The sequence below is a fragment of the Anopheles gambiae genome, chromosome 3 (assembly GCF_943734735.2).
Source record: "Anopheles gambiae chromosome 3, idAnoGambNW_F1_1, whole genome shotgun sequence".
NCBI lineage: Eukaryota > Metazoa > Arthropoda > Insecta > Diptera > Culicidae > Anopheles > Anopheles gambiae.
This window is the reverse complement of record NC_064602.1, coordinates 87,888,622-87,914,421: the sequence shown is the minus strand read 5'-3', so window position 1 is coordinate 87,914,421 and position 25,800 is coordinate 87,888,622. Positions and strand designations below refer to the sequence as shown.

Below are 25,800 nucleotides of genomic sequence, written 5' to 3'. Positions count from 1 at the left end.
CACATTAAATTTAGTCAACCACCAAATTTTGTTTACATTTTTTCACGCGTCCATTTTTTTTTGCGCGAAAGAGATGGCATGACACAACGAGCGAGACATACACATCTCGATATGGGATGCGCGTACATTGTCATCAACACAACGAAAGGCATATGGACAAAGGTGGTGGAAGTATTTGTGGAGAGGTGTGAGAAGGGTAGAGGCACAGAAGTTCTCCACTGTCAGCAAGTAAAGGAAGGGTAGAGAAAAATGAGCGAGATGCAGCGATACTCGAACGTCAAAAACGGCTCGCCATGTTGTACGGGTCAAGACACGTTTACATTCGGCGAATCCGTTCAATGATGTGCCTTTTATTTCAATTTTTATGCGCTATTGCTTTTAAAATTTTAAAAAGTACCACAGAAAAAAATCAAACAATAATTTATACATTTAAAAGATTTTCTGAACACTCACTATATCGAAAAAATTTAGAATAAAACGTGGCAAACCTCCCGTTTGCATTCTTTCAAGCCGGCTTGAGCGATCCCTGTTTCGGCATGTCAAGCTTCTATTGACAGAACAGCGCTCCCACACACACACACATACGCATTCGCGCAAAAAGCTGCACAAAACAAAAGGGCAAGTGAAAGAAAGAAAGCAAAAAAACCACCGTACGCGGAACGGATGTGGTGCTTTTGATGTCGCGAACGCGTATTTTACCGGGAATTTGGTGATTTTTCGCACATTCAGCCGCAGTTTGGTTTCGTTTATTTGTTTTACGGTACGAACAGCTCGGAAGTGACATCCACGGTGGGTGAGTTGGTGTAGCGCCGGGAGAAACCATCCGGCCTCGCCTCGAACCGTCCCTCCACTCGGGGGTAGTAGTGAGATTCGTTGTAAATTATCGGTTTTCCCTCCGCGCTTTTCGTCCGCACCTGTTTTACCGCACACGCTCGGTTCGGTCCGTGTTTTGCTGTTGTTGTTGTTGCTGATGCTTGGTGCATTTTTGGCAATTTTCTAGCACGGTTGCGGGAAAACAGTGCTGCCTGGTAGATCATTTCGTAGGGCAGGCGGGCGCCTGTGGTGGGGTTGTGTACATGTGTTTGTGTGCAAAGGTTTATCGGCTTATCGGCAAAAGGGAGTGCAAAAACCGGGTGCTAGCTGTGTGTGGCCCAGCAGCTGGGAGCAAGGGGCAGCAGCGATTGCGAAGCGGTGTGGTGGTGGTGGTAACGAAACGGCAGGAAAAATAGGAAAAATCTGCATCGATTGCAGTTTTGCGGTAGTGTGTGTTGCAAGGGCAAGCCGTGTGTTACATAGGCTGCAAGGCAAAGGGGGGCTGATTTGATACGGCTGATTCGTAGGAAGAGCATACCACGCGGGAAGGATTTGCTGTCCCACCATCGCCTACTTTGCTCCTGTAACTGTGACGATGGAAACGACTACCGTTCCCGTCAGTGAAGAGCAGCCGGAAAAAGAGGAAAGCCGTCGAACGCAGCAGCCGGCGGACGGGGAAGCGTGTGCTGCCGTCGAGACTGTTGCATCAACCGATTGCACTGACAGCCGGAAGGTGGAGGGTACCGAGGAGACAGGGAAGCTGTATGCCGAGCGCAAAGAAAATGCAATTCCCGAGGGCAGCAGCCGAAGCGGGACAGAAGAGGCAAAGGTAGGTTAGGGTTCGGAGCATCAGTTGGATTTGTGTTCTAATTTCATCACACATTTTATAACGCTTTCTAGACAAATCGGGACTCAGCAGACGGCGAAGAGCCGGAGGAACAGATCGTGGAGCTGGACAGCTCGCCGGAAAAGTCGACCGGCCGGACCAAAGAGGATGCACTGAAAAGCCCCCCCGACCTGGAGACGTACTCGGTGGACGATGAGGAAGAGCACGAGGGGGAGCTGGTGGAGGAGGAAGAGATGGACGAGGAGGAGGAGTACGACGAGATGGACGAAGAGTACGAGGTGTACGTGGAGGAGAAGGAATCGGCCAACGCGCCGCACCATCGCCACCAGTCTTCTGATGACGACGCGTCCAAGCCCGACGACGCCCTTAGCACCGACGAGTACACTGACGAGGAGGCGGTGGTGGTAAAGGCAGAACCGAAGGCAGCAGCTCCTCCACCAACCGCTTCCGCCCGGAAATCAGCCTCGGACGCGGAAGAGGAGGAAGATGATGACGAAGTGGAAATAATTTCATGTGACGATGACAATGAGGACGAAGTGGACGACGACGAGGACGATGATAGTGTGCCGGACGATGAGGAGGAAGAGGAGGACGATGAGGAGGAGGAAGAAGAGGATGTGATGGACGAGGACGAGGCGGAGGAGGAGGAGCGGACGCCTCCGGCGAAAGTGGGGCGGAAGCAGCGGGCCGATGCCAGGTCCACCGAGGACAGTGACGAGTCGTGCGGCAGTCCGAAGCTGACGGTGAAATATCGCAGCTATCAGCAGAGGCGGTCGGCGAGCTTGCGGAAACGGGCCGTGCGAATGTAAGTAGTTTGGCAAAACGTATCTTGATTTTATTTTTTGGTGTGTGTGTTTTTTTATTATACTTTTAGGTTATGGGTTTTGTCATTTTCCACCAATGTGATGGTGGAGCACGTTGGGTAATCCGCACCTCGATAATCCGCACTTGTGACAATCAAACCAAACCAAAGATGAAACTGTGTTCGGTCAAAAGTAGTCTCTTTTAACTCTCTAATCTCTATTTTTTGAATATAAGCTTTCTTTCTAAAACATAATAATATGATCAACTTATTAATCGGGACAAAAAATAGGAATTTTACAAAAACTCACACCATAACGTCATTCGATAATCCGCACTCGATCAAGTGCGATTTACCGAGCGTGCACTGTTATGCTTTTCCTCGACCTACAATTGGAGGTTTTTTTATTTTTCCAGGAACACATGTAATGAGCAATAGGGTTCAATTGATATTACATCAAATCCCTCAATAGTTATATAGAATAATGTGTATGTCAATTGTAAAATTGGCCATTGCATTATGGGTTAGTTAGATAATACTCTTCGCCACGTCGACGTACATTGGCAGTGGACATAAACTTGCGGACAACTCACATCGATAGCGTTTGGTCGCATCAACCTGCACTGGCCACTATTAGTTTTAATATTGGTTTTTATTATGTTTAACCGCTAGGCTGCGGATGACGAGCTAACGTTTTAAACGCTTTTATTATGGTTAAAACGATTGCTACCCGTTGACTGAGGTATTAAATTAGTTATTACGCTGCCAGGCAAATGCAGCTCCATATGCCAGCTTGTGTTAATATTTGCATACATATTACTCTGTTGCCGGGATGACGCATGTTGCATTTTTCGTATTGCATATGTGGGTGTTTTACAAAAAAAACAAAGTATCTGCATCGTGCATCGTTCAGCTTTTGTAGCAGAAAATTTAAATATAAAAATCATGTACTTTTACATCTTAGCTTTATTAAATTTTGTAAGATAAACGTGCTCTTACCTGTTCACAAAAGCCTAATTTTATCAATTTTGGCTACACGAAAGGGTTGGAAGTTTGATAGATATTCTGAACAGAAGAAAATCCCTCTCTGTGCTGTTAATGTTGATTGATTGATTGATTTTGAATATTTTTAGCACGGTTTAGCCTGGAAAGGATTCACTTTCTTTCTTTTGCTGCTAAAAGTTTAATATAATTAACTCTTAATTGTTAGCTTAACTCTAGTATTTTCATTTAAATCGAACTCAATATTTTCCTGTAATTTATCCAGCACGATCACGGTTCCGTTTTCACTTTCCAACTAATTCCAATCAGTGGTACAAAACCATCTGCAGCCCGTAATGCCAGCAGTAGGTACATCAGCGCGCCAAAGAAAGCTCATAAAATGCCAATTGGCTGCATGCAGTTCGATGTTGGGCAATTCAATCATCTCCATAGTTACCCCGAAACACAAGAAGAACAGCAAGCCCAGTGTGCATACTTTCGATTCTCATTTACACCCATTTACGATGTTCCGTCGCGATGATGTGGGGGATGAGATGACGCGCACCAACCGACCCATCCATCCATCTCCACTATCGGCGGCGTGATGCTGCTCTCGCTCCACCCTCCGCCACCCACCCTCCACACAATTTCGGCGACAAACAGTCACGCAGCTGCACATGCGCGCGCGTGCCAATCGGCGGAAGCGCGGATGGCGATACGTGATGCTGGGAAGAAGACGCCTTTACATGGCGTGTCTGGCGGTGGGCAGTGATTGTGACCACCGTGCGCGCACCGTTCCATCTCGTTTTAGCCTGTTTCTGTTTCTGTTCTCGCTAACCCCCTTGCGAGAGCGGATGGAAATGACCGTTTTTTTCCTGCTGCTGCTGTCGCTCACACTTCCCCCTTATTGGATGATGTGCAAATGGCGAGCATAACGAGCTGATGTGGTTTTACTTCACATAGGTGCAGGACGATACACGCATTATTTTCTCACCCTAAATGGGGGTAAAAGTATTATGTTTGTTGTTTTGTTTTTTGTTTTACAAAGAGCGTTACATAAAATTTGAAAAAAAGCCCTCACCAAAAATCGAACGCCGTGTCCTTGATGCAGGAAAGGATTCGCAGTGCTTTGGCACTGCGTTCCATTCGCACATAACCGAACATCGTCCCTGAAACTGGCAGCAGCAGTAGCAATGGCTTCCAAATCCACCTTTCTTCTTCCTTCGAATCGCATCAAATGCGCACAGATGTCGTCTTGCTGCGGCAGAGCTGCACACGATCGTTTCCCGCCGTCGATGGGTGGGGAAACAAAAAGGGCACCACAAGTCAAAAATCATGCCAAGGTAACGCCGAAGCTTCGCATACCGCGGGCCCGCGATTGGTATTAGAGCGTTTGCGTGTGACGTACGCGCGTGCGGATCTGCAGACGCGCGATGATAGCTGCATGCGGTCGCACACCCGTTTTTGTTTGGATGCTTCAGTGCTGGCTGCAACCAGCTGTTGCTGCCGCTACTTTACCGCTGCTAGAGATATATATGGGAAGCAACAGCGGGGCAGCAGCGCTCGGTCCGTGGTTTGCCGCTTCAATTTGATTCAATTGACCTTTTAATGCTTTACCCTAGCTGCGAGCGCCATCTGCAACGCCGTTCATTTGTTTATGGGACAACTCTTCACGGTGCTAATCCACCCACTCTAAGCTATGCTCCCAATCTCTCTGGTGCACCCCGTTTTTGCCGCAAAATCTCTTCTTTTTAACGTGGGGACTAGGACAAGAGAATTATAAGTAATGTAATATGTTCAGTGTTATGTTGACATCTAATAGCAGTTAATCGTTCATTTTACAGTCCAAAGATAAAACAGACAAATTATTATTTTGATAATATTAAACGAATTGTGTTATGCAACCTTTAAGTGTACATAGCATTGCAGTTTAAAACGTCTTATTACACCGGATTCCGAGTCAATTTCTAATGTGAACGGCATTATTCAACAATCGCACGAGATTTTTTAAACTGTCCAGCTCTCATAAATAATGGCAGCTGTTGAAAAACAATTTGCAAGCTTTGAATAATGCTGTTCACATTGAAAACTGAGCCGGAAAACAGTGTAAAATGCAGGGGTTTTCTCCAAGTTACTTTCGAATGTAAACATTGGTTTTTTACCGCGTGCAAATTTAATATTTAATTTTCATCAATAAATTTCTTCAGCATGATTTCAACACTTCAACGGTCAACGGGAAAATTTAAAAATTATTATGATGGAAATGAAATATCAAATTGATATGGATTAACATTTTGCTTATATGCTTGGAAAACCCTGTAATATTTGTTTAATTTCTTCAGCATGATTTTCAACCGTTCAACGAAGAACGGGTGATGACATCTGGCCTCAAACCCCGGTGAAAAAACGATGGAAGCAGAAGATTTGAAGTGTTGAGAATCATGCTGAAGAAAATAAAAATTATTATGATGGAAATGAAAAATCAAAGTGATGTGGAAAAACATTTTGCACGCGGTGAAAAACAATGTTTACGTACCAAAGTGACTTGGAAAACCCTGTAATGCTCTTACTGATCTCAAAATCAGTAGAGTTGTTACAATGATACAACGATGAGCCTAAATTCTATTTTATGTAAGTTGTACCTAAAACATATCCCCATGTCAACGACTGAACAACTTATTAGCCGGAATTTCTCATGCATCTCTTATGGATTTAGTTTAAATAAGTAAAACTGATAACATTTGGGCCAAACGAAAGATTGGCATTTGTGATTTGTTTAAGGCTTAAAGTTTGAATATTTTTCAAGCCATTACAGGGTTTGCCAAGTCACATTAGAATGTGCACATAATTACTCACTGCATCCAAGATGTTTTTCAACAGCTGTCAAATAGTTCATTTGCTTCAAAATGAAATTTCAGTTTTAACACATAATTTTCAACACATAACAAAGAACTGTCAAACTCAATCCAGCTTGTGACGTGTTGAAAATCGTGCTAAAGTAATTAAAAAAATGTGAGAGAAATGAAATGTCAGATTGATTTTTCGACATTTACATTCGAAACTAACTTGGAAAACCCTGTACAGGGTAAGCTAGGCATCGGTAAGCTAGGTATTTAATTATATTATCATTTTGTGTTGCACAGTCTCATCAAAAACATCCAAGTAATTAAACTTATTATATAGCAATTTAGTGTGCAATATTCATTCATTTTTCCAAAAATATTGCACCATATGCCGCAACTACATAAAAACAAATAACCATCTGTTTCCAGGGAAATGAAGAGAAGCATATTTTATTACATTTTCCCCACCACAAGTATGTAAAACCCTTCATCCTTTTCCCACACCTCAGCTAGGATGTGCACTTGTCGCTCACAAGCTCGGGATTGATTTTCGATGCATCAAATGTGGGTTATTGGATTTATATGACACGCCTCCCTCTCCGAACCGACATTCCTGTCGTAGTTGACAGCCCACTCACTCACACACACACACACACTCATATCCAACAATTATGAATATTGATTTGCTATAGCACAGTTCCAGCACATTGATGGATATTTGAGACATTGAACGGAAAAGTGCGTACATTTCGTTAGCCATATTAAAATGAAGGCAAAAAAGGCGAGATACAGATAATTGCATTCCGGTGAAAAGTGGAATTAAATTTGAATCCTGTGTGTACGCGGCAGCCGCGCTTGAGAGTTCCAGTGTGGGGCAGCCCTTTTGCAGCTCCGTTTCCATGAATTTGTAATGCACTGAATCTGCATACGCAGCAGCATTCGATTCGATTGCTTCCAGCCGTCCTGCGTGCGAGCCAAAACAAATGAAGACAGTTCGTTGGAATCGCAAAACTCAATCAATCTCTACGCCAGATATAAATTTTCATACTTGTTGTCTTACTTGTTTGTTCGATTTATTTTTAGGAAGCACTGTGCAATTGTTGGGCGACGAGTGAATGAGTGAACTGTCGAAACTGGCTAAAGTTTTACTATCCAAAAAACGGTGGATCCTTGTAATTGTTTCTTGTTGGGGAAAACTCTCTCAGCTTGGTGCAGAAATTGACGAAGAAGGAGAAATGCGCGACCAAGTCCACTTCGTTCGCACGATTCGAGCCAAACAATCAACCGAGAAAGTGCCGAAAGTAGCAAACTTCACTTAGCCGCTAGTTAAACCCTCTTTCCACCGCTTCAAAACGTGACATTTGCCAGCGTGGAGCGTATTTTACGCTCCTTTGGCATTAGTTTGGCATGAAAAGTGTTGTGAAGATGCCACTGCAAGACAACGTGCCGCTCGCACAACGTGCAATCGTTTGAGCAGAGGGCTTGTACCGCACCGTAAGTTTACAATCTTACCAAGGCGATAATACTGGCGATGATGTGGACACCCAAGACACCCACCCGCAGTGCATTCGGGGGTTGAGGTACTGTTTTATAAGCGTAAAAAGGCTATCGACCGGTGCTGCTCCTTGGCGAACACACATCGGTAGTGGGTTAGTAACCCCCCGCGCGCGCTGTTTTATCCTTGCAGTACCCTTGAGGATGCATTTTCGCCCGGTGGTTCCGGCGCTGCTGCTGCTGCTGCTGCTGCTGCACCCCCGGGCGAACGGTGAACTCATTTTAAGTGGCTTAGCCACATTTGCCGACGCCTTCCGTTGACCTTTGCGTCCTTTGTGTGCTGTGTTTGGTCCACAAACACGCTAACGGAGAGAGAGAGAGAGAGAGAGAGAGAGAGAGCGATAAAGCGATGCAATGAAGCAAACCATAAGCTCCAATCGTGCAATAAACAAAATGCACGTAAAATATTGTTTGAGATTTTGGACGGTTTGGAATGTTTTTTCCCGGGAAACATGTCCTAAGGGTGGTTGCGTTTTTTTGCGGGCATTGCGCTTCCTTTTGGGTAAGCAGTTCATCATTCAAAGTGTACATTCAACGGACACATTCAAAGCGGCAAAGGTTGGGGTGTATTGCACCGCTGGCGCGAAGCCCTTTCCAATTCCGGAGCGTTTTGCATCTGGAAGCGTAATCTTACTGTCATTCAACGAGAATCATTCTAATTGGCAATTGAAACATCTGACTGCATATGGCTTCCGAAGAATTGGCTCTCTTTGGGCTGCCGTTGAATATTGATCCTTTTTAAAATCATAATTGGATAAAAGTATCGATTGAGAGTTTGTAAATTCAATTCAATTGACAAATCTTCTTGAAATTATGGAATGTTTGAGTGCATCGTCGGGATATAATTATGCAATTTTTCATGTTTTAAATTTACCAACTAAGTTGTCTGTGGAACTGTTTTTTTGTAACTCTCCATAAGTAAATATCTCTATTGTATTGTTAAACTGTAAAACCTACATTATCACCGGTAAGTGGACTATCTACATTCATATTTACATGACACATTCTGTTGTTTTTAAAATGACCGTCGGGCGAAACAAAACGCCCGCGACGACCTCGGAAACAGAGCGTGAAGGTGTCACCCGTCCGGGAATAGCAGAACCATCGCGCAGTGCCGTTTACCCCGCTCATTAACGCCCAAACCGATCGCGCACGAATCGGGGATGCATTTACCGCCCCTTACCCCCCGACACGGAATGCACTTCTTTCACCCTTCGTTGGTAAAATTGTGAGGAGTGGAACGACGAGCGCCCTACACCGACACACACACACCCCAACACCAGTTGCATTTTAACGATTACTTACTAATCAATAAAAATTGACACGTTCCTCCCTTCTTTTTTGCTAGTGATGAGGAAAGGGGCCATGTGCAAAAATTGCATTGCAGATGCGATCGATTGTGTTGGTGCATGTATGTATGTGTGTGTGCGCGTTGCAGGTCGTTGATCGAATGCGTTCGCGCGAGATCGCGGCTAGATTGTTGTGCCTGTTTTGGGGGAAGCGCAGGAGCGCCAACAGCCTTGGAAACAAATTAGCTAAAGCATCAGCTGCCGGTCAATGACTTCAGTAAGATTGTAGCACGGTTTGAAATGTTGGTTTCTTGTGGGAAGTGTTTTTAGTTTTTTTTTTGTTCAAAGTACACACAACCAGCTCATATTTGGGTGAAGCTTTGTCCAAACAGTGTGCACCAGACGCGATGGGTCGATGGTAAAATAACATAGCATCGATGAGCACAAAACCGAACGACATTTTATGCAGCAGAATAAACATGCTAAAGAGAAAGGATACGCATTTTGGGTGTGCTTTGCTTGGAGACTTTGCTTGCTTGTTTGCTTTCTTGTGAATTGAATGAATGTGCACCGTTTTTCATCGGAAGAAGCCAATCTTGTTGAACTGGATTTTTAAAAAAGGTTTACATATCTGGGGTTTTTTTTTGCAATAAAATCGAATGACCTCTGGTTTACTTAAAGCACATACCATTTATCAATGCGACAGTTTGAAATTTATTTATCACATCAGTTTTCGTTCCACTGGGAACACTCTGTTTTGATGAAGCTTTAGGGATACACATTTATTAATCCATTAATAGTTATCCATTTATAAGTTTTTCTAAGAAAGTAGAATAATATTACAAATTAAATTAGATTAGTCGAAATCTTAGGTTATGAAATTTTCCTCGTGAGGATGAAACATTGTTATTCATATTTTCAATCATTATACAGAGTTTTCTAGGAGTTCTCATAGCTGTGGGACACTTTATTGACACTTTCTTACGTTAAATGAACTTAATGTAATGGGATTTGGACTCTATAGCACCCTTGTTGGACTCATCCAATAGGAATTTAAAAGGATCCTGTTCAAAAAGGGGAACCATAGAATCCAATTTCCAACATATGAAGTTCACTTCCAATAGGAAAGAGTCAAGGAAGTGTCCCACAACTATGAGATCCCCTGGAAAAGCCTGTAAGTCATTATATACGTGTTAATTTGCTCATAATGCAGATGATTATTTCGCCCCCTACCTAATCATTTTGCCCCACGTTCCCTTACTTTTATTTTTCTATTTAAGTGAACTAAACATTTAGAAACATTCACATGTAAATCAATAACTTTTGGTTTGAATTTAAATCAATAATGTTAAACAGGCCTTTCTTCTGGAACCCCTTTCAACGAAGCTTCTCCGAGCTTCTACAAGCATGGTTTGTGCCTTAGGTAGTTGTGTATTTAAACTTACATGTTTTGTATAAATGTCTCGACTATTTGTTATTTATAAAAAAAAGTATTACCCCTTTCTAAATCAACTGTAATTCCCAGCGCAAGAAAGTGTATAAATAAACTGAACCCTTTCTCTTGGCATTATGATTGAGGCAACACTTCTCCGCATTATGATTGAGGTGTTACTTTTCGACGCTTCCAACCAGCCAGCGAAAAGGACGTGTCATCGCGTTCGAATATCGCACCGGCAAGCGTATTATTACTTATTTTCATTGCATTCACACACTCCTGCAATCCACCCACACAGCCCGCTCCTCACGAGCCTGCCAGTCTGTTTATTCTCACGTGTACCCCCTCGAGCCTGGCAATGGAAGTCAATCACGTGAAGGTTGCCGAAAGAGATGAGCAGACGTCACCGGGGTCCTTGTGCTCATATTTTGCATGCCGTCCTTGGTGTGCAATGCAAACCTTCTGCTGCTGCTGCTGCTACTGCGTCCTTCGGGAACCTTCGGGGAGATTACCGCAAGGACACGCTTTCGTAGCCCGCTCGGTAACCTTCCCATTGCGGCGAAGAAAGACCCGCTCTACGCGAGGGTGGCGGAGTTGAAATGACGGTTATCGAATAGTAGAAGCGTTAGTTCAATCAGTGGTGATGATGACTGCTTCTGAGGACTAGTAACGGGTACGGTGAACTTTTGTTTGAAAAATGTGTCCATTCTTTAGGTGGAAAGTAAAAAGGGGGTTGTGGGATGGGTGGCACACTATGGTGGCTTTTCGTGTGAGGTCCGCGTGGCAGTTGATTTGCATTTCTGTTTCACCGGTTGGGTGCAACGGCGGGGCGCACCATGGTGTTGGAGTGCAGTTTGTTGATATTAATACGATTGCTGCCCCCGCCATCCTCCTCCCCCTTCGCTTTTGTGTTGGCAGTATGACCTTCTGTCCTTCGGTTTGGAATGGGTTTAACCTCAAATTAAACGCCACGAATGGAGCACCCGCTGCAGGAACTGTCCAGTGACACGAAGGTACGCAGGGTCGTTAGGAGGAATAAATGATTGCCCGTGGACGAGCAGTCGGGGACGGCAATTATTCTTACAGTTAATTTTGGGTATGAGTTTTTTTAATTTTTATTTATATGTTTTTAGTTAATTTATTGCAAGCAGATTTTTGGTAATTTATTTATGGTAAAATTGTATAAAATGTCATCGAAGTCATCTCTTCTCGTTTATTCCTCCATCGTCTAATTACAAAAATTGAACTCATAGAAACGCTCACCCCCCCAAAGGTCACTCAGGACATTTGCTCCAACAACTCTTATCGTTGATGCATCCCTTTTGCAGTGCAGTTTGGACTTTTTCCGTTTCTCTCTCTTTATCTCTTGCTTTCCTTTTTTTTCTTCTCTCTCTGCAAAATGCACTTCATTAACCAATTGCACCGAGTTGCGGAGTACAGCACTGCGAGCGCTCGTTAATTTGTGACAAAACCATATTTTTCTTTGAGTTTGTTTTTCTTTTACTGTTTCACGAATGAACGACTAAAGTTCATCGAACCGCACTGCTGGTACAAGCGACGTATGAGATGCGGGAAATGGCCCTTATATTACGCTAGCTTCAATGGTATGTAATCTAACACCATCGTCGTAGAAGAGTCCTCCAACGCCCTGTGACGTCCGTGGTGAAAAGGAGGAACCATTTTCTTCATGGTGTGTGCAATGAAACACGAAGCGTAATTTTCCACGACTTTTCCTTCGTTATTACACGAAAAAAGGGAAGTTGATGTAGTGGTGGGCGTGCTGCATCATCGCAGCAGATAGGAAGAGGGTACTGAACCCGCGTCCGGTCGGTGTCGAAAAGGTCGACACCTTTGCTTTTAGTGAAGGTGAATTGGCTTGTGTCTGTTTTAGTGATGCGGGTACTAGAAGGAACCTAGTAGGTTCGTTCCGTTATTTAAATTGTGGAACCTAGGAAGTTCAATTTAAACGGTTCGATCGGAACGGTAGGTTCAATCGGAGAGGCAGGTCCGATCGGAGGTAGGGACGTTCCGAACGGTCAGAATGGTAGGATCGATCAGAATAGTTGGTTCAGTTAATTCGCTAGGTTCGGTCGAATAGGTAGGTTCGGTCGAATCGGTAGGTTCGATTGGAACGATAGGTTCGGTCAGAACGATAGGTTCGGTCTGAACGAAAGGCTTGGTTGGAACTGCAGGTTCTATCGGAACTGCAGGTTCGGTCGGAACTGCAGGTTCGGTTGGAACTGCAGGTTCGGTCGGAACTGCAGGTTCGGTCGGAACTGCAGGTTCGGTCGGAACTGCAGGTTCGGTCAGAACTGCAGGTTCGGTCGGAACTGCAGGTTCGGTCGGAACTGCAGGTTCGGTCGGAACTGCAGGTTCGGTCGGAACGGCAGGTTCGGTCGGATCGGTAAGTTCGTTCGGAAAAGTAGGTTCGGTCGGAACGGTAGGCCCGGTCAGAATAATAAGTTCAGTCAGAATAGTAAGTTCGTTCAAAATGCTACGTTCGGTCGGAACGGTAGGTTCGGTCAAACCGGTTTGAAAAAAAAGTAGTTCCGTTCCAAGATTCTTGAAAATTTCTTATCACCAGTTTTTTCCACATTTTGAACCATTTACATGAAATGACATTTTGCTTCAACCTTTAAAAAATAAAATTCTTTTTTATTTTTTTGAAAGTCTGTTAAATATGATTCAATATAAATAATAGCAACTCAAATGCAAATAATTGTTGTTCAAACAAATTATTTCTTTCTTCCCTTTTGCTCTAAATTGATTGGCGCACACCACCGCAGAGTGTGTAGTTGCGAGTGTAGTGACTGACTTAATTGAAACCAACTGATCCGATTACGGGAGGCAATCTCTCTCCCACACTCGTTCAATCGTTTGATTCTCGTTTACATTCTTTCACCGCATGCCCGGAGAGTGGCCTTATATTAACAGTAGCTGACAGCGTCCATTTGATGCTGCAGAGTGTGTACAGTGCGTAACGGAATAGTATCCATACCAGATTTGATTTTGATAACTTGTATCGTTTAGATGTAAAACTAGCATGGTTTTACCACGATACAAAAAGCTTTGTACTAAATAGCTTCAATTAACTTTTGTCATTTTTTATGAGTATTTTTTAAATGTTTTAATACATTTTAATAAATATCATAAAATCATATCTCTCTTGATGAAAGTAAAGCATAACAGCATTTAAACAGTATCAAACGCCGTTTGAAATTGCCTGCCACACACAGTCTCCCGTTGTGCCGCACTGTAGGAACAACTCAACCTGCCCGAATTGCGAACTCGGCTCGGCGTTCGGCAACTGCGTCAAGAAGATCGGCGCCGCACACACAGGCCGGGAAATGGCCATATTTACTACGTGTACCCTGTGTGCTCCGCCCTCGCCATCAGCTTTCGTGCGCGTACGGGCGCGCACATAATCTGCGTCCGCGATGGGCCGTCGTGTGCTGCCTGGGTGATGGGTGACACGCTTTCGGGAGAGGAAGGTCAATGAACTCTAGACGAGATGGCAACTGATCGCAGCCGCCCCGCGTTCGGTCATTGAATTTAGAGTCAGCTCGGCGGTGGCAGGGAAGAAGGTGATTCGCGTTTGCGGGCGGACAAATACATTCTCGAAGATGATGCACTTTGTGCGGGTGGTGGGTGGGTATGGAGGATAGATAGTGGTGGCGCTGGGGGAGGGTAATGTGGTGTAAATATTACTTACACTCACTCTCGTTTCCTTCCCGTACTCTGGCGTGTGTGTGTATGTGTTGCGGCTTAACTCGCGATAAATGATGCGATCTCCTCCCCGCGTAGGAGGAGAAGGTGCGGCCGATTCAATGAACTGCAGCCCGGTGCAATCATTTTAATATCATTCCCGCCTGCTCTCAGAGGCTTCCTTCTTCTCCTCTTCGCTCTGGGGAGGATCATCTGATTAATCCGCGTAATAATACTAACGACCGGCGCAGGAAGCCAGACGGAATGACGAGTGCTGGTGTGCTGCAATGTACGGAATCCACTTAATGGGCTAACCGATTGTAGATGAAAATTTGGAGTGATACATCCCTTATTAGACAGCTGACATTGTTTGTGCTCAGCACGTGGTGTGAATGTAACAAGCAATTGTTCATGTACACACACACACAGTGTGACCATAAAACACGATCAGTATCCGGGTGGGAATCCTTTCATCGGTTTAAAAATTGATCGCCTAAACGTGGTCGCGTCATACATACAAAAAAAAAGATTGTAAAAAAAATGCAATTGTGTGCACGGATACACCCGAGTTGCATTGCACCGGAGAGCTCATTGCAACCTCCCCATTCTCCCCGCTGGTGTGTTGTCATAATAAAACGATAAAACTTCTGATTCTGCGGTTCGGTGACCGTTTTGTACCTTCAGTGCTCTTCCAACCCCCCTTCAGTAGCGCTCTATCTGCTCTGCCAGACGTGGTTACCTTTTTCGTAAAACAAAACTGCAATATAAAATGCTTTCAACACACACACACTCACACACACTTTGCCGCGAAAATTTTTATTGGTTTGCTCCTCGGGTGTTTGTGGTTGGTGTGGGGAAAAAGGCGCCACTTCCGTTCCAGTGCAGGCCTGCTAAAAGGGAGTGTGGGGTACCTGATGTGTTCGTGCTGGAGGTAAACGCGCTCCGGTTTTATAATTTGCATTATGAACCAGCTTTTCACTGTGGGCGGGTGGGAAACCGGGGGGAGGGCCCAGTGCGAGAAGAGAACGGTTTTATTAGGCTGCAATTTTGTTGTTTCATCGCACAGCAGCACGCTCCCGGTTTCAACTGCAGCGTTCAGTGTTTGTTTCCGTTCTTGTTTGTCGTTGGTTCTCTTCGCTTTTTCGTTGCTGGAATGCTTCTGTCGATCATTCCGGTGGTAAAGCCAAAGCATTACCATTTGGGAGTTATTTGGGAGCTCTAAATTGTTCGATTATTAGTCGTGTATTGAGGATTTGTATTTTAGTTGTGTGAAAATGTTTAATATAAGATCGAATGAAATATCTGCCTAAGGTTTTATGTCTGAGGATAAAAAAAAATTTAATTTGTTCCAAATCATCCCTTTTGAAACCTCTACGTTCTCGCTCTCTCTGCGAACGGTGTTGAACGGCACTAACTCTGTTGGAAGGTTAGATAAATAGAATTAATAGATATTAATCAGGTTCGATAAATAGAAGAACGTATAAGATCATAGAAACATAATCTAAACCAACAAAAACGATAAAAAGAAAATTAGACAAAACTTCAAAAATTAAATCGTATAAATAGGATAGAAGAAAATGCAATATGGAATATTGCGTCCGAACATGGTTTAAGGTTGTTTTCTTTTAAGGTTGACTACTAGTTTGTTGACTGTTGTTCGAATCAATAGATTTATTTGAACATTTGTTATATTATTCAACCAATTTATTTTGTCTATCAACTTTAAAATGAACAACTATCGAATACGGCTACAAAAAATCAAATTCAATAACTCTGAGATTTTATGCTTTTCTTCCACCTGACAAGAGCTTTTCGCGAAAAAAAAGTCTCAAAACAAAAACGATTCCCAAAGTTTACACACCTTCATCGTGAACATCATGTTTGGCATGGTATACAAAACCTCCATTCAAAAACTTGCTCATCGCACAACCCAACGAACTGACGAATTCTTCAACCGTGTGTTTGCATTGATGTGCCGAACCTTTCCCAAACTGGGGTTGTTCGTCCTCTTTGTGCCGAGCAGCACGGGCAAACCTTTGACCTTTTCGTCCATTTCGCGCAAAAGCGCAACGACACCGCAGTAGCAGCAGCAGCGGCAGCAGCAGCAGCTCGATTAACTGATGAGCAACCATATTTTAGTGACGTTACTCTGGTGTGTGCTGTGTTCGTGTGCCATAACGTGTCACCGACATCGGCGTCGGTGTCTAAAGGGCTTTCGCTTTCGGAGGGCAAGCACCTCGCCAGCCGGGCCTCCCATCACCAAAACGTGTGCAGACGGTTGAGGTTTAGCAAAATGTGTACAGGTAGCAGGATATGGCATGCTATTAATGCTTCCCAAACAACCGCGTCCCACACCCATATCCCACCAGACAACACGGAAAGTGAAAGGAGAAGGAAAAAAGCAACAACAACAACAACGAAAAACCACCTTTAGCGCACGATAATAGGTTCAGAATGTTGTTCCGATCGCTTTTATGGTCGATTTTTCCGTAACGAATTTTTCCTTTCTTCCTTTTTTTCCTGCTTTTCCGACCCAAACGCACGACGCAGACCGTTGAATCCTCCATCGTCCTTCAGACTAATTTAACCTTCAAACGTTCGGTGCAGACTACGCGCCGTGGTGTGTAGCGGTCAACGACATGGGTAGGTGTCGGGATTTCAACAGGTGTGCGGTGGTGGTTAGAGCATTACTGTCGTGCAGCAGGAAGGTCATCGAATCATTTTCACATTGTCAGCATGGGAAGGGCAGGAGAGGGCGTAGAGAGAGAGAGATAGAGGAATGGGTGGGAAATGAAGTTGTCGCAGGAACAAAGTGGTCGTCATTTCTTACGTAATTGTCCCCCGGTCATTAGCGCGTGCAGGAAAAGTCGATGCAATTTTCCACCACCAGAAGCATGATTGATTCTCATTTGAATAAGGCAGGGAAATGTTGTAATTTGATGTAATTCGATGTAATATCTATACATTTCATTGGGTACAACTTCATGTTATAAGATACGTTGTACCTTCAAGACTTGAAATTATAATGATCTTAATAATTTTTAATGGAGAAATAACTTAAGATACCTAACTTTAATACAATTCCATATCTATTTTGAAGACTTTGTACTGTTCCTTTCATTTTATTCATTCATTTAATTGGTTCCAATTTCTTGATTACGATATGTAATCTCTTGAAGAATTGGAATCGTGGGATTGTTTTACGAACTCCAATGTGTATGTACCAATCCTTAATACAATTCCACGTCTATTTTTTTAAGACTTGGTACTATTCCTTTCAATACTCACCCAATGTGTCAATCAATCGCATCAGAATTCGCCAACTTCAATGTCTGCAAACCTCAATATTATCCAAAGCAACAACAAAAAAACGACCTCACTATCCGTCTCTGGTTGTATCCGGTCGAGCCGTGCCTGTAAGACGTGTTCCACTGCCCGCTCTAACGTTACCTCCGTCTTTGTGCCACTCGTATTCTTCATTCCGTCACGACAAACGCGACTACGTCATTGGAGCAATGTGTTTACCTCGCCCTCCTCTCCGTGGTGTGTGTGCTGCAATGTAGAGGGCACGGGCGTGCCGGTGCTCGTCAAGGCGACACCAGCGCGCCGAAGGATATCTTGCCATGGCCACCATTGTGTACCCTTGAGTGTAGGGATTTCGCACAAGAGGAGGAGCAGGAGGAATTTGCACACGCTGTGCGGTGTGCGTCTCTAATGGCAGATCTGGTGGAGCTCTCGGTTTTTTTTAACGTTAAGTCTGATGTGATCTGGGCAAACGGACGTGTTTGTTGAATGCCGAGATTTCGAGAGAATCAATGAGAAACGGTGATCTACAAAAAAGACTAAATTGATCAACGATCATCACAATTTTGGAGTGGAATCATAAGAATCTATCACCCCGAGCAGAAGTGGTAGGTTGGCTGTTACGATCGTTATCTTGCGCTTGTTCCCATGAAATGGTTTATCTCACCTTGGGCAACACACGCTCAGGGTTTTTAGTTTCCGAACAGATAAACTTCTCACTACTACGGTCCATAGATCGGTCTTATCGCAGGCATCTGACGCGGTTCCGCTCGTCGTAACGGAGTGAAGGCCTTCACCGTTTTTTTTTTGTTTAGTGACCACAGTGTTGTTGTGGGATTTTAATCGTTGTTGAAGACTAGAACAGATACTGTCACGGCATTCAAAATCGTGCTCCCTAAATATTGAAACCATGTCATCGAACTGCTGCATCGTGTCATACTTTTATTCGAGAGCTCAATCTGATGCATATCTGGTAACGGTGGGGTAACCTTGGAGAAGACATCACGTTTCCACTACTATCGAGAACACCGATCTTGACGTAACGACCGGAGACGCGTTGAGACCTCTCGGTAGGGCCAGTCTAGAGCAACTCCATCCCTCCAATGCTCTGCTGCCTTGTCCAAGGGGGAAGATGACAACCAATCTGAAACGATGCACACGACACAAGAGCTGCAGCTGTTCTCCTGGGTGTCGATCGCACATTTGTTTACACTTATCATCCTCGCTAACCTCTTCCTCTCCTCACATACAATCCTCCTTTCCGTTCTACACGTATGCGTATCAGTACCTTTCGGCCGCATGCCCTTGGACTGCATTCGACGGCGCAATCGTTTTCTATGCGGCTGCGTTGATTTGCAGAAGACACACACGGCTCGCGGCGCAGCCAAGGTTTGCTAGATTTGCCCTCCAATCGGCATCTTTCACTCTAGCGCATACGCACGGACACGTGATTGGTATGTTTGCCAAAGTTGCACTTCAAGTGCAGCTCCAACACGACGGTACGGGCGCACTATTAGAAGTAGTAGCTGCGTCGTCAATTCAAGGATGGTCACTTGCGGTGCACGATGCGAAAGTGGCCCAGACAACGGACCCCCTCCCCATGTTATCTTCTTTGGTGCCTTGGTGTGTCTTCAGTGTCTGGGTGGGTTATAGGCTCTTGAGCAATAAATTGTTTAAACTGTTGCAAAGCAGAGTTTGCTTGCTGGAGTTGTACAGGAAGAGTAGTTTAAGCAGAATTAGTTGCACTATCTGACGGCGGCTAGCTAGAGGCGTAGATTAGCGGTGTTTATTTGAACCCGTGTTATGCTTTAAAAGTACTTGAAGAAACTAGTACCAGCAGCGACCTGTACTGTTGTGCAACATGCAGCTCTATAACATTGCAATCAAGAGTAAGAAGTGTCTCAAAAAGTACATCCACATGCGGCCGGAACAATGATACTGATCTTCCCTATAAAAGTATCATCAATTGTGCTAAAACTATTCTTTCTCAAAAAAACATACGCAAGACATCCCCTTCTGCTGATACATTTAGCACCCATTAAGGGCAGTGTTTATACACAAATCGGTCTGCCAAATATAAACACAACAGCATAGAGCTTGCCGTTGCCCCTCCACTGTTTCGCGCTGATACTGATCCCTTCGGAAGGCACCAATATGCTGTTCATGGTGTGTCTGAAGGAACGGAGTTTGCAATGGTGGTTTGCTTATGTGGAGCGATACTGCTGCTGTCATCGATTGTCAAGGTGACATTGGCGGGGAGAAAAGGAGTGCCGTACGTATGTGTGTATGTGTGTGTATGTTTGTGTCTACTTTTGTGGACTTTTCTACTACTGCTAGGGCAACCCCCCCTCTGCATGCAAAGGGTCACGGTGATGGCAGAGAGGCAATCGACTTCTTATGTAAGCAAAAGTGAGTGCGCTCCTCTCGGCAAGTTTGTCACATAGAGATGCTTGTGTTTCTTCGTTCTAAGCGGGGGTTGGTTGTTGAAGGAGGATCATTAAAATTGTATGATATAGTTACAGTGTGTGCAATGAATGTTGTTCTATAGGTGCACTAGTTTCCATAACATTCGGTTAGAATCGGTCAGTCTAAAGTTTTAAATAACATGATGCGACGGAATTCTTTTCATTTTAATTTGAGGACCAAAATGATTCTCTCTCTGATTAAAGCTTCGGCTTGCCTAAAGGGCGTTAGCAATAGTTCAAATATATTACATGTCAACTGTTTACGTCTGCAATCAAAATTCCATCACAATGGTAATTATATTCCACACAATCGGGACAACAACAACATTTAAATATGTTGGCTAAACATTTGATTTGAACATTGAAAGCTATTATACACTTTTCATCATATCAGCTTTGATTAACTTAAGTCAGCATTAATATCTTTTCAAATATAATACGGCCAATAATAAGACCTAAAGCTTAAGACATCAATTTCAGATCATTTTACATAGGAAAACCTTGAAACCACTTCTGCTTGAAGCATTTTTCTATTCTTTTGGATTTTCGTTAATAATAAATATGTTTTTATTTATTTGGAAAAACAAGTATCTGAAAAAAATGTTCGAAATATTCTATTTTTACGATAGATGTAATATTCTCTGAACAAAACTCTTATTTCGTACGGTGAGCGTTCTATTTCGATGCATAATTTATGCGGCCTTATAATTATGGCACACACTGTAAGAAATACGTTATTAATGGGATGTTATCAAAACTAATTCTTCTTTGCATGACAACTTCGAATCATATCCTTTTTTTAACCAATTCTGGAGTTCTGAAAAGGACATTGATAATTTTTAAAAATCTTTAAAAATCTTTAATATTCTCAACCATCGTAGCTGACTGTCCCAGCAGCTAGTGTGACTTCATTTACAATGCAACTGCTCATCTTCAGCACACGACCTCAAAAATCCATCACTGCCAGGGAGACAACAACACACCGCACATCCGCACGCAAACGAGAATATATCTGACCTGGCCGGTGCAGTTCCTTGACGACCACGATAAACCGAAAGATAAACAAAAATCGCTCCCCACACCACACCCACCGCGCGCCGGTTGTGGAATCAACGCGGTGGTGTCCACGTTTGCGAGATGTGCGCTTCTTTGTTTTTCGCACGGTCTCCCGGGATGTCTCCCCTACTGTCAACGGTTTAAGGAAAAATCTCACCCAACACACACACACAGACTCCCTCAACCTCCCCAAAGCTACTACCCCAAGCGCGCCAGCAGCGCCCCATCGACACCGAGAGTGAATGCAGAGTTGACCTCCTTTTTGGCTGCGCTTAACCTACAGCGCGTCCGAATGCCGCCGTCGTGTGCCTCCTCCTCGATTTGAACTTTTAACGTTCACCACCACCGGTGTGGGGTTGTGCGGTTTCCTCCCCCCCCTTCTTGTACGCGCCCAGACACTCGCGCGAAGACTCTTTTTTGTTTTTGGGCCAAACTGTGTCGCATTTAGGTTCAGTGAACCTCGGCCAAATTTGGCCTTCATGCTGACGCGAGCGCCTGTCAATTTGGGAGCTCTTCTAGCGGCTTGGGGATGGTTATGTTTTTGTTGTGTGTTACAATCCCGTCGATGTTTCATAAAAAAAAGGAACCGCGAAAGGCACCTTCGCGTCTTCTAACGAGCCTTTCGCGCGAGGAAAAAGGTCTGCAAACGCCGCACGCATGCGGTGGTTGGTCGTCCGAAGCGATACTTCTTGCGAGCCTTCGTCGATTCGATTGGATACGGCTGTATTTTGGAAGCGCGATGACATTGTTTGATCGCCAAATTGTGTGACTTTCAGATGACATGTGTTGTCAGTTGGAGGTTTTTTTTTTTTGCTGTTGTGCTCAGCTGCCTTTGCTATTCATGAGTCTCGTCGCGGATCATAATCGTGCACAACACGGCACACGGGCTTGGTTCTTTTGTTGGTCTTTCGCCACTCGTGAGACCTTGGGCGAGCGCAATCCTTTTGATGATCGGGCTGAGTCGTTGCAGCCAAAGATCGATAGGTTAGCGCGCTAGTAGCTAGCTGATCGATGATTGGTGCCGCTTTGTCCTTGGCCATTCCCCGGACGCATCTCTCTAATGCGGTTCGTGTGGTGCAACGCTCAACTCTTCGGGAGATCGATCACATTGCTCTCAGCCCGCCACCAATCGGACGCTCTGCTCAAACCCAACTACTTGTGTTTGGCTTTAAGCATTTGCATATTTGCACTCAATGCCACCCGCAGCATAAAAACCGTTCCTCGTCTCGTGTGCATAGTGTGCAACCGTGTCAGCGTCTCTTGTTCCGTTCTCTTTTGGGATTAGGCTGACCATGATGCGGAACCCCCCCGTCCGCTCCCGACGCTTAGTTGTCCAATAGTTCTCTCTCACTCTGCTCAACAGCCAGGCGTCCTCGACCGTGGTCTCTTACCTTCGGTGGCCTGTGTAGTGTGTGTGGTTGGCTTAGAGCATTAATAGTTAGCGAGTGTCTTGCCTCTCTCTCTCTCTCTTTCCACTCCAGGCTGTGCTGGGCTGCGCTGTGTTTGCAGCAGTTGTAGTAGTAAGTCAACAAATTCTAGACCTTGACAGTAGGCGCTCGCCTAGTGCGCTAAGTCAAACACGATGCGCGCCTCCCAAGAGCACAGACGCTTTACGCTACTAAGTAGATCTTGCTCTTGCACCTCAAGTGGATACGTTCGTTCTTGGAGCCCGTGGCCAACAACTACAACTACGGGGTTGTTTCAGTCCTATCCCTCTAATCAGCTATGCCCCTTTACACTTTACAGCGTCCTTGGCAGCCCTCTGGTAGGCTTGCTCTGAGGTGTACGCCTCCGTAGGTCCTCCGCGGCACAGGCTAATGTCTTTAGCGTGGGCGCGTCAGGCAAAAGAGGTCAACCCTTCCGTCATCCTCTGCATGAATGTGAAGTCGATTCGCATATTTCCAAGGTCCACCACCTTCCACCGTGGTGCAGTTTAGGATATTGTCCATCGGGTTGTAAATAAGGTTATGGATGAAAATGTGTTGGCGTTCCTTCAAGTGCTGCTGCCGAGTTTGTGCCACATTGACTTTCTGCCCTTTCGGGAGCTTTTGTGTATTGTGGAGGAAAGAGAGAGCGCGAGATGTGTGATGATGTGTAGTGGTGCTTTGAAGAAGGTCATACTTTTATGTTTTCACACTTCATTACTGATTGGGTGCGAAAAGATGATGTCTTTTGTGTGAGGTTAGTTATAGTGAAGAGGTAATATGTTAAAACAACATGTTTTTTATCTCTTTCGTTTAGTTACGATTAAAATGTTCTTATTCAAATGTTGAATCATTACCAGTAAGATTTTGGAGAAGAACAATCACACCATATTGTAGTGTATGCATATGATGCATTTCGTATCGAATAATTGTTGCATATTAACTTGCTATTCGCATTATTTTTTCAAAATAATAAGTTCTTCTTCTACTTCTTCTTTTTGCGTACAACCTACGTCGTCATGCCAGCCTATATAGTCTGCTGGAACTTATAAGTATCACATAGCCAAATAGTTAAATCCTTGCTACTAGGGGACAGTGTCCAGGTCCAAACTGGACACTTATTGTAACTAAATTTGGAATGAAGTTTGAGCTGCAATTCTACTGTATTAACTTTTCATTGAACTCAAAGATTATACAGGCAACGATCAAACAAACTTAAATAGGTTTCAATTCAGGGAAAGCCGCTTCTATATTTCTATAATTATGGAACATCATTCCATGCAGTGTTATTGTGAGCAATATCTCTGAAGTCTCTGAAGCTTCAGTTGCATGTCACGATATTGTTTGGAATTTAATTATTAATTGACAAATAATTATATTGAATTCTGGATATCCAGGACGATTCTCCCAGCAGTATCGGACATTTCCGTACGTTGAACTAATTAACTTCACCGTCTGATTTTATTGGTAATCAATGGGGCCCTTTCCGTTTTAAGTTCGTAGGCTAAAATTTCAGCCTATCAGCTGTTTGGTGGGCTTGTCTTAAGGTATATGAATTTAGAAGGCTAATTTGTATCGCTTCTGTTTCTGAATAAAGTTTTATATGGGTATTCACAAAACACTTATATGTGTATTCGGCAAGCCTCCAGAAAGCTTGTTTGAACAAAAGTTTTCACCCGTCCTGTCAAAAAGTGGTTATTTGGTTATAAAAAAACATGCTATGAGACCACCTGGAGTATATGCTCTTTGATTCTGGATTCCATCACCAGATCTCTTTGATGCGCCTTGGGATAAATGTAAACACCACCTTGTTTTGCAATTTTTCGAGCAGGTACTCGAATCAAATTCTATCTTTGAGGCTAGAATAATCTAGACTGAAAATTGCAGGCTAGTTTTATGTGTGGTTTTGTATGGAGTGTTTACATGATTTCAGCCTCCAACTGTCAAACTCCATACAAAAAACTGACTAGAATCGTGAAGGGCCCCAATGATGGAATTGAATGTCTGATATAATATCAAGACCCAAGTTGTAATTCATCGTAGGTAGATGTTCTGTGTAAGAGCAATATTGGAGCAGATGTGATACTACTGCATCTCAGAATTTACTGTTGAACTCTATAATAACCATATATCTGGACCATGTCCGATGGTTGGCCTAAAAATCGAACAATAAAAAGTAAAACATTACTTATCAAAAGAAGTTAAACAATGAAACTAACCAGATGTTTCAGTTTTTTGTTAACCGTTTCAACATTTGATCATAATACATACAAGTTTGATACAAACACGTTAAAATTCCAACTCCAAAAAAGTATTTGACCAAGCTAATAAATGAAAGAAACAGGGGAGCATAAACCGTAGTTTTAATTATTATCAGTTTTTTCAAATACATCCAATAGCGAGTTTCATGAAGCTGTACATGGCCATGTTTATTTATTATTCCATGTTCTTAGAAAATGGTACATGACAGCATAGTGCATATCGCTAGATACCGCGCTCACATTTCGCAAGTGAAGCATCAAACCAACCTGTGCGATTCCGTTCCCGTCAATCCCAATTTGCCGAACCCATATGTACCACCATATACTAACAGCAAACATAGTCTCCGGCACGGGTGATGGTGTCCGGCTCTTCCTTCCTTCGCGCGGTGCTGAAACTCGATGACGGCCAGCTCACCGCACCACACCGGAGGCGAGGCCAAACCTTCCACCCCACTGCCACATTTGCACTACTGGTGCGCGCGGTGCAGTGTCAAGAACACTGCGTCTCCGGCCGACGATACACTAAGGGTGCAGTGCACTAAGGCCCCCCGTTCCCCACTCTCTTCAATGTATGGGGAAGAAGGCGGTAGCCATTGCTCAAAACCATGAGTTGAGAGAACGAGCGAGAGATCTCCACTAGATTGCTCTCTGACATGCATCGTTGTGAAGGGGGGTGTATTATTTTTCTAACCGAGAGAACGAGCATAAGTTACTACTTTATTTTGCATCTCTTGGTCCCTTTCCGACGCCGTCCGGCACTGTGTGTACTAGCTCGTACGCGAGTGCGCGTTCTCTCTCTCTCTCACTCTCTCGTGCGCTCTACGGCGAATCTAACCTTTGCCAACAGCGGTGAGTTTTCGCAGGTCGACGTCGACTCTCAGCAGTGCCATAGTCCACGGTATCTCAGTCACTGTGCAACCGTCAGCGTCTGCGGACATACCTACCATCAGGACGGCACGGGCAAAACAAGTGTTTGTTTGTTGATCTTTTTTTTTTCTTCTCTCTATAAACACCGTGCAACG

General features: G+C 44.1%; 1 protein-coding gene across 3 annotated transcripts in view; it reads left to right on the top strand.

Moving 5' to 3' along the window:
• The first annotated feature begins 551 nt into the window (after positions 1-551).
• The window catches only part of LOC3291388 (titin homolog), a 54,187-nt gene continuing 28,938 nt past the window's right edge, over positions 552-25,800 (top strand). For all 3 annotated transcript variants that reach the window (XM_061653813.1, XM_061653812.1, XM_061653811.1), the window contains exons 1-2: positions 552-1,642; positions 1,714-2,465. In XM_061653813.1, coding sequence (XP_061509797.1) covers positions 1,409-1,642; positions 1,714-2,465 — 986 coding nt within the window. In that variant the 5' untranslated portion in view covers positions 552-1,408. The remainder of the gene's footprint in view (positions 1,643-1,713; positions 2,466-25,800) is intronic.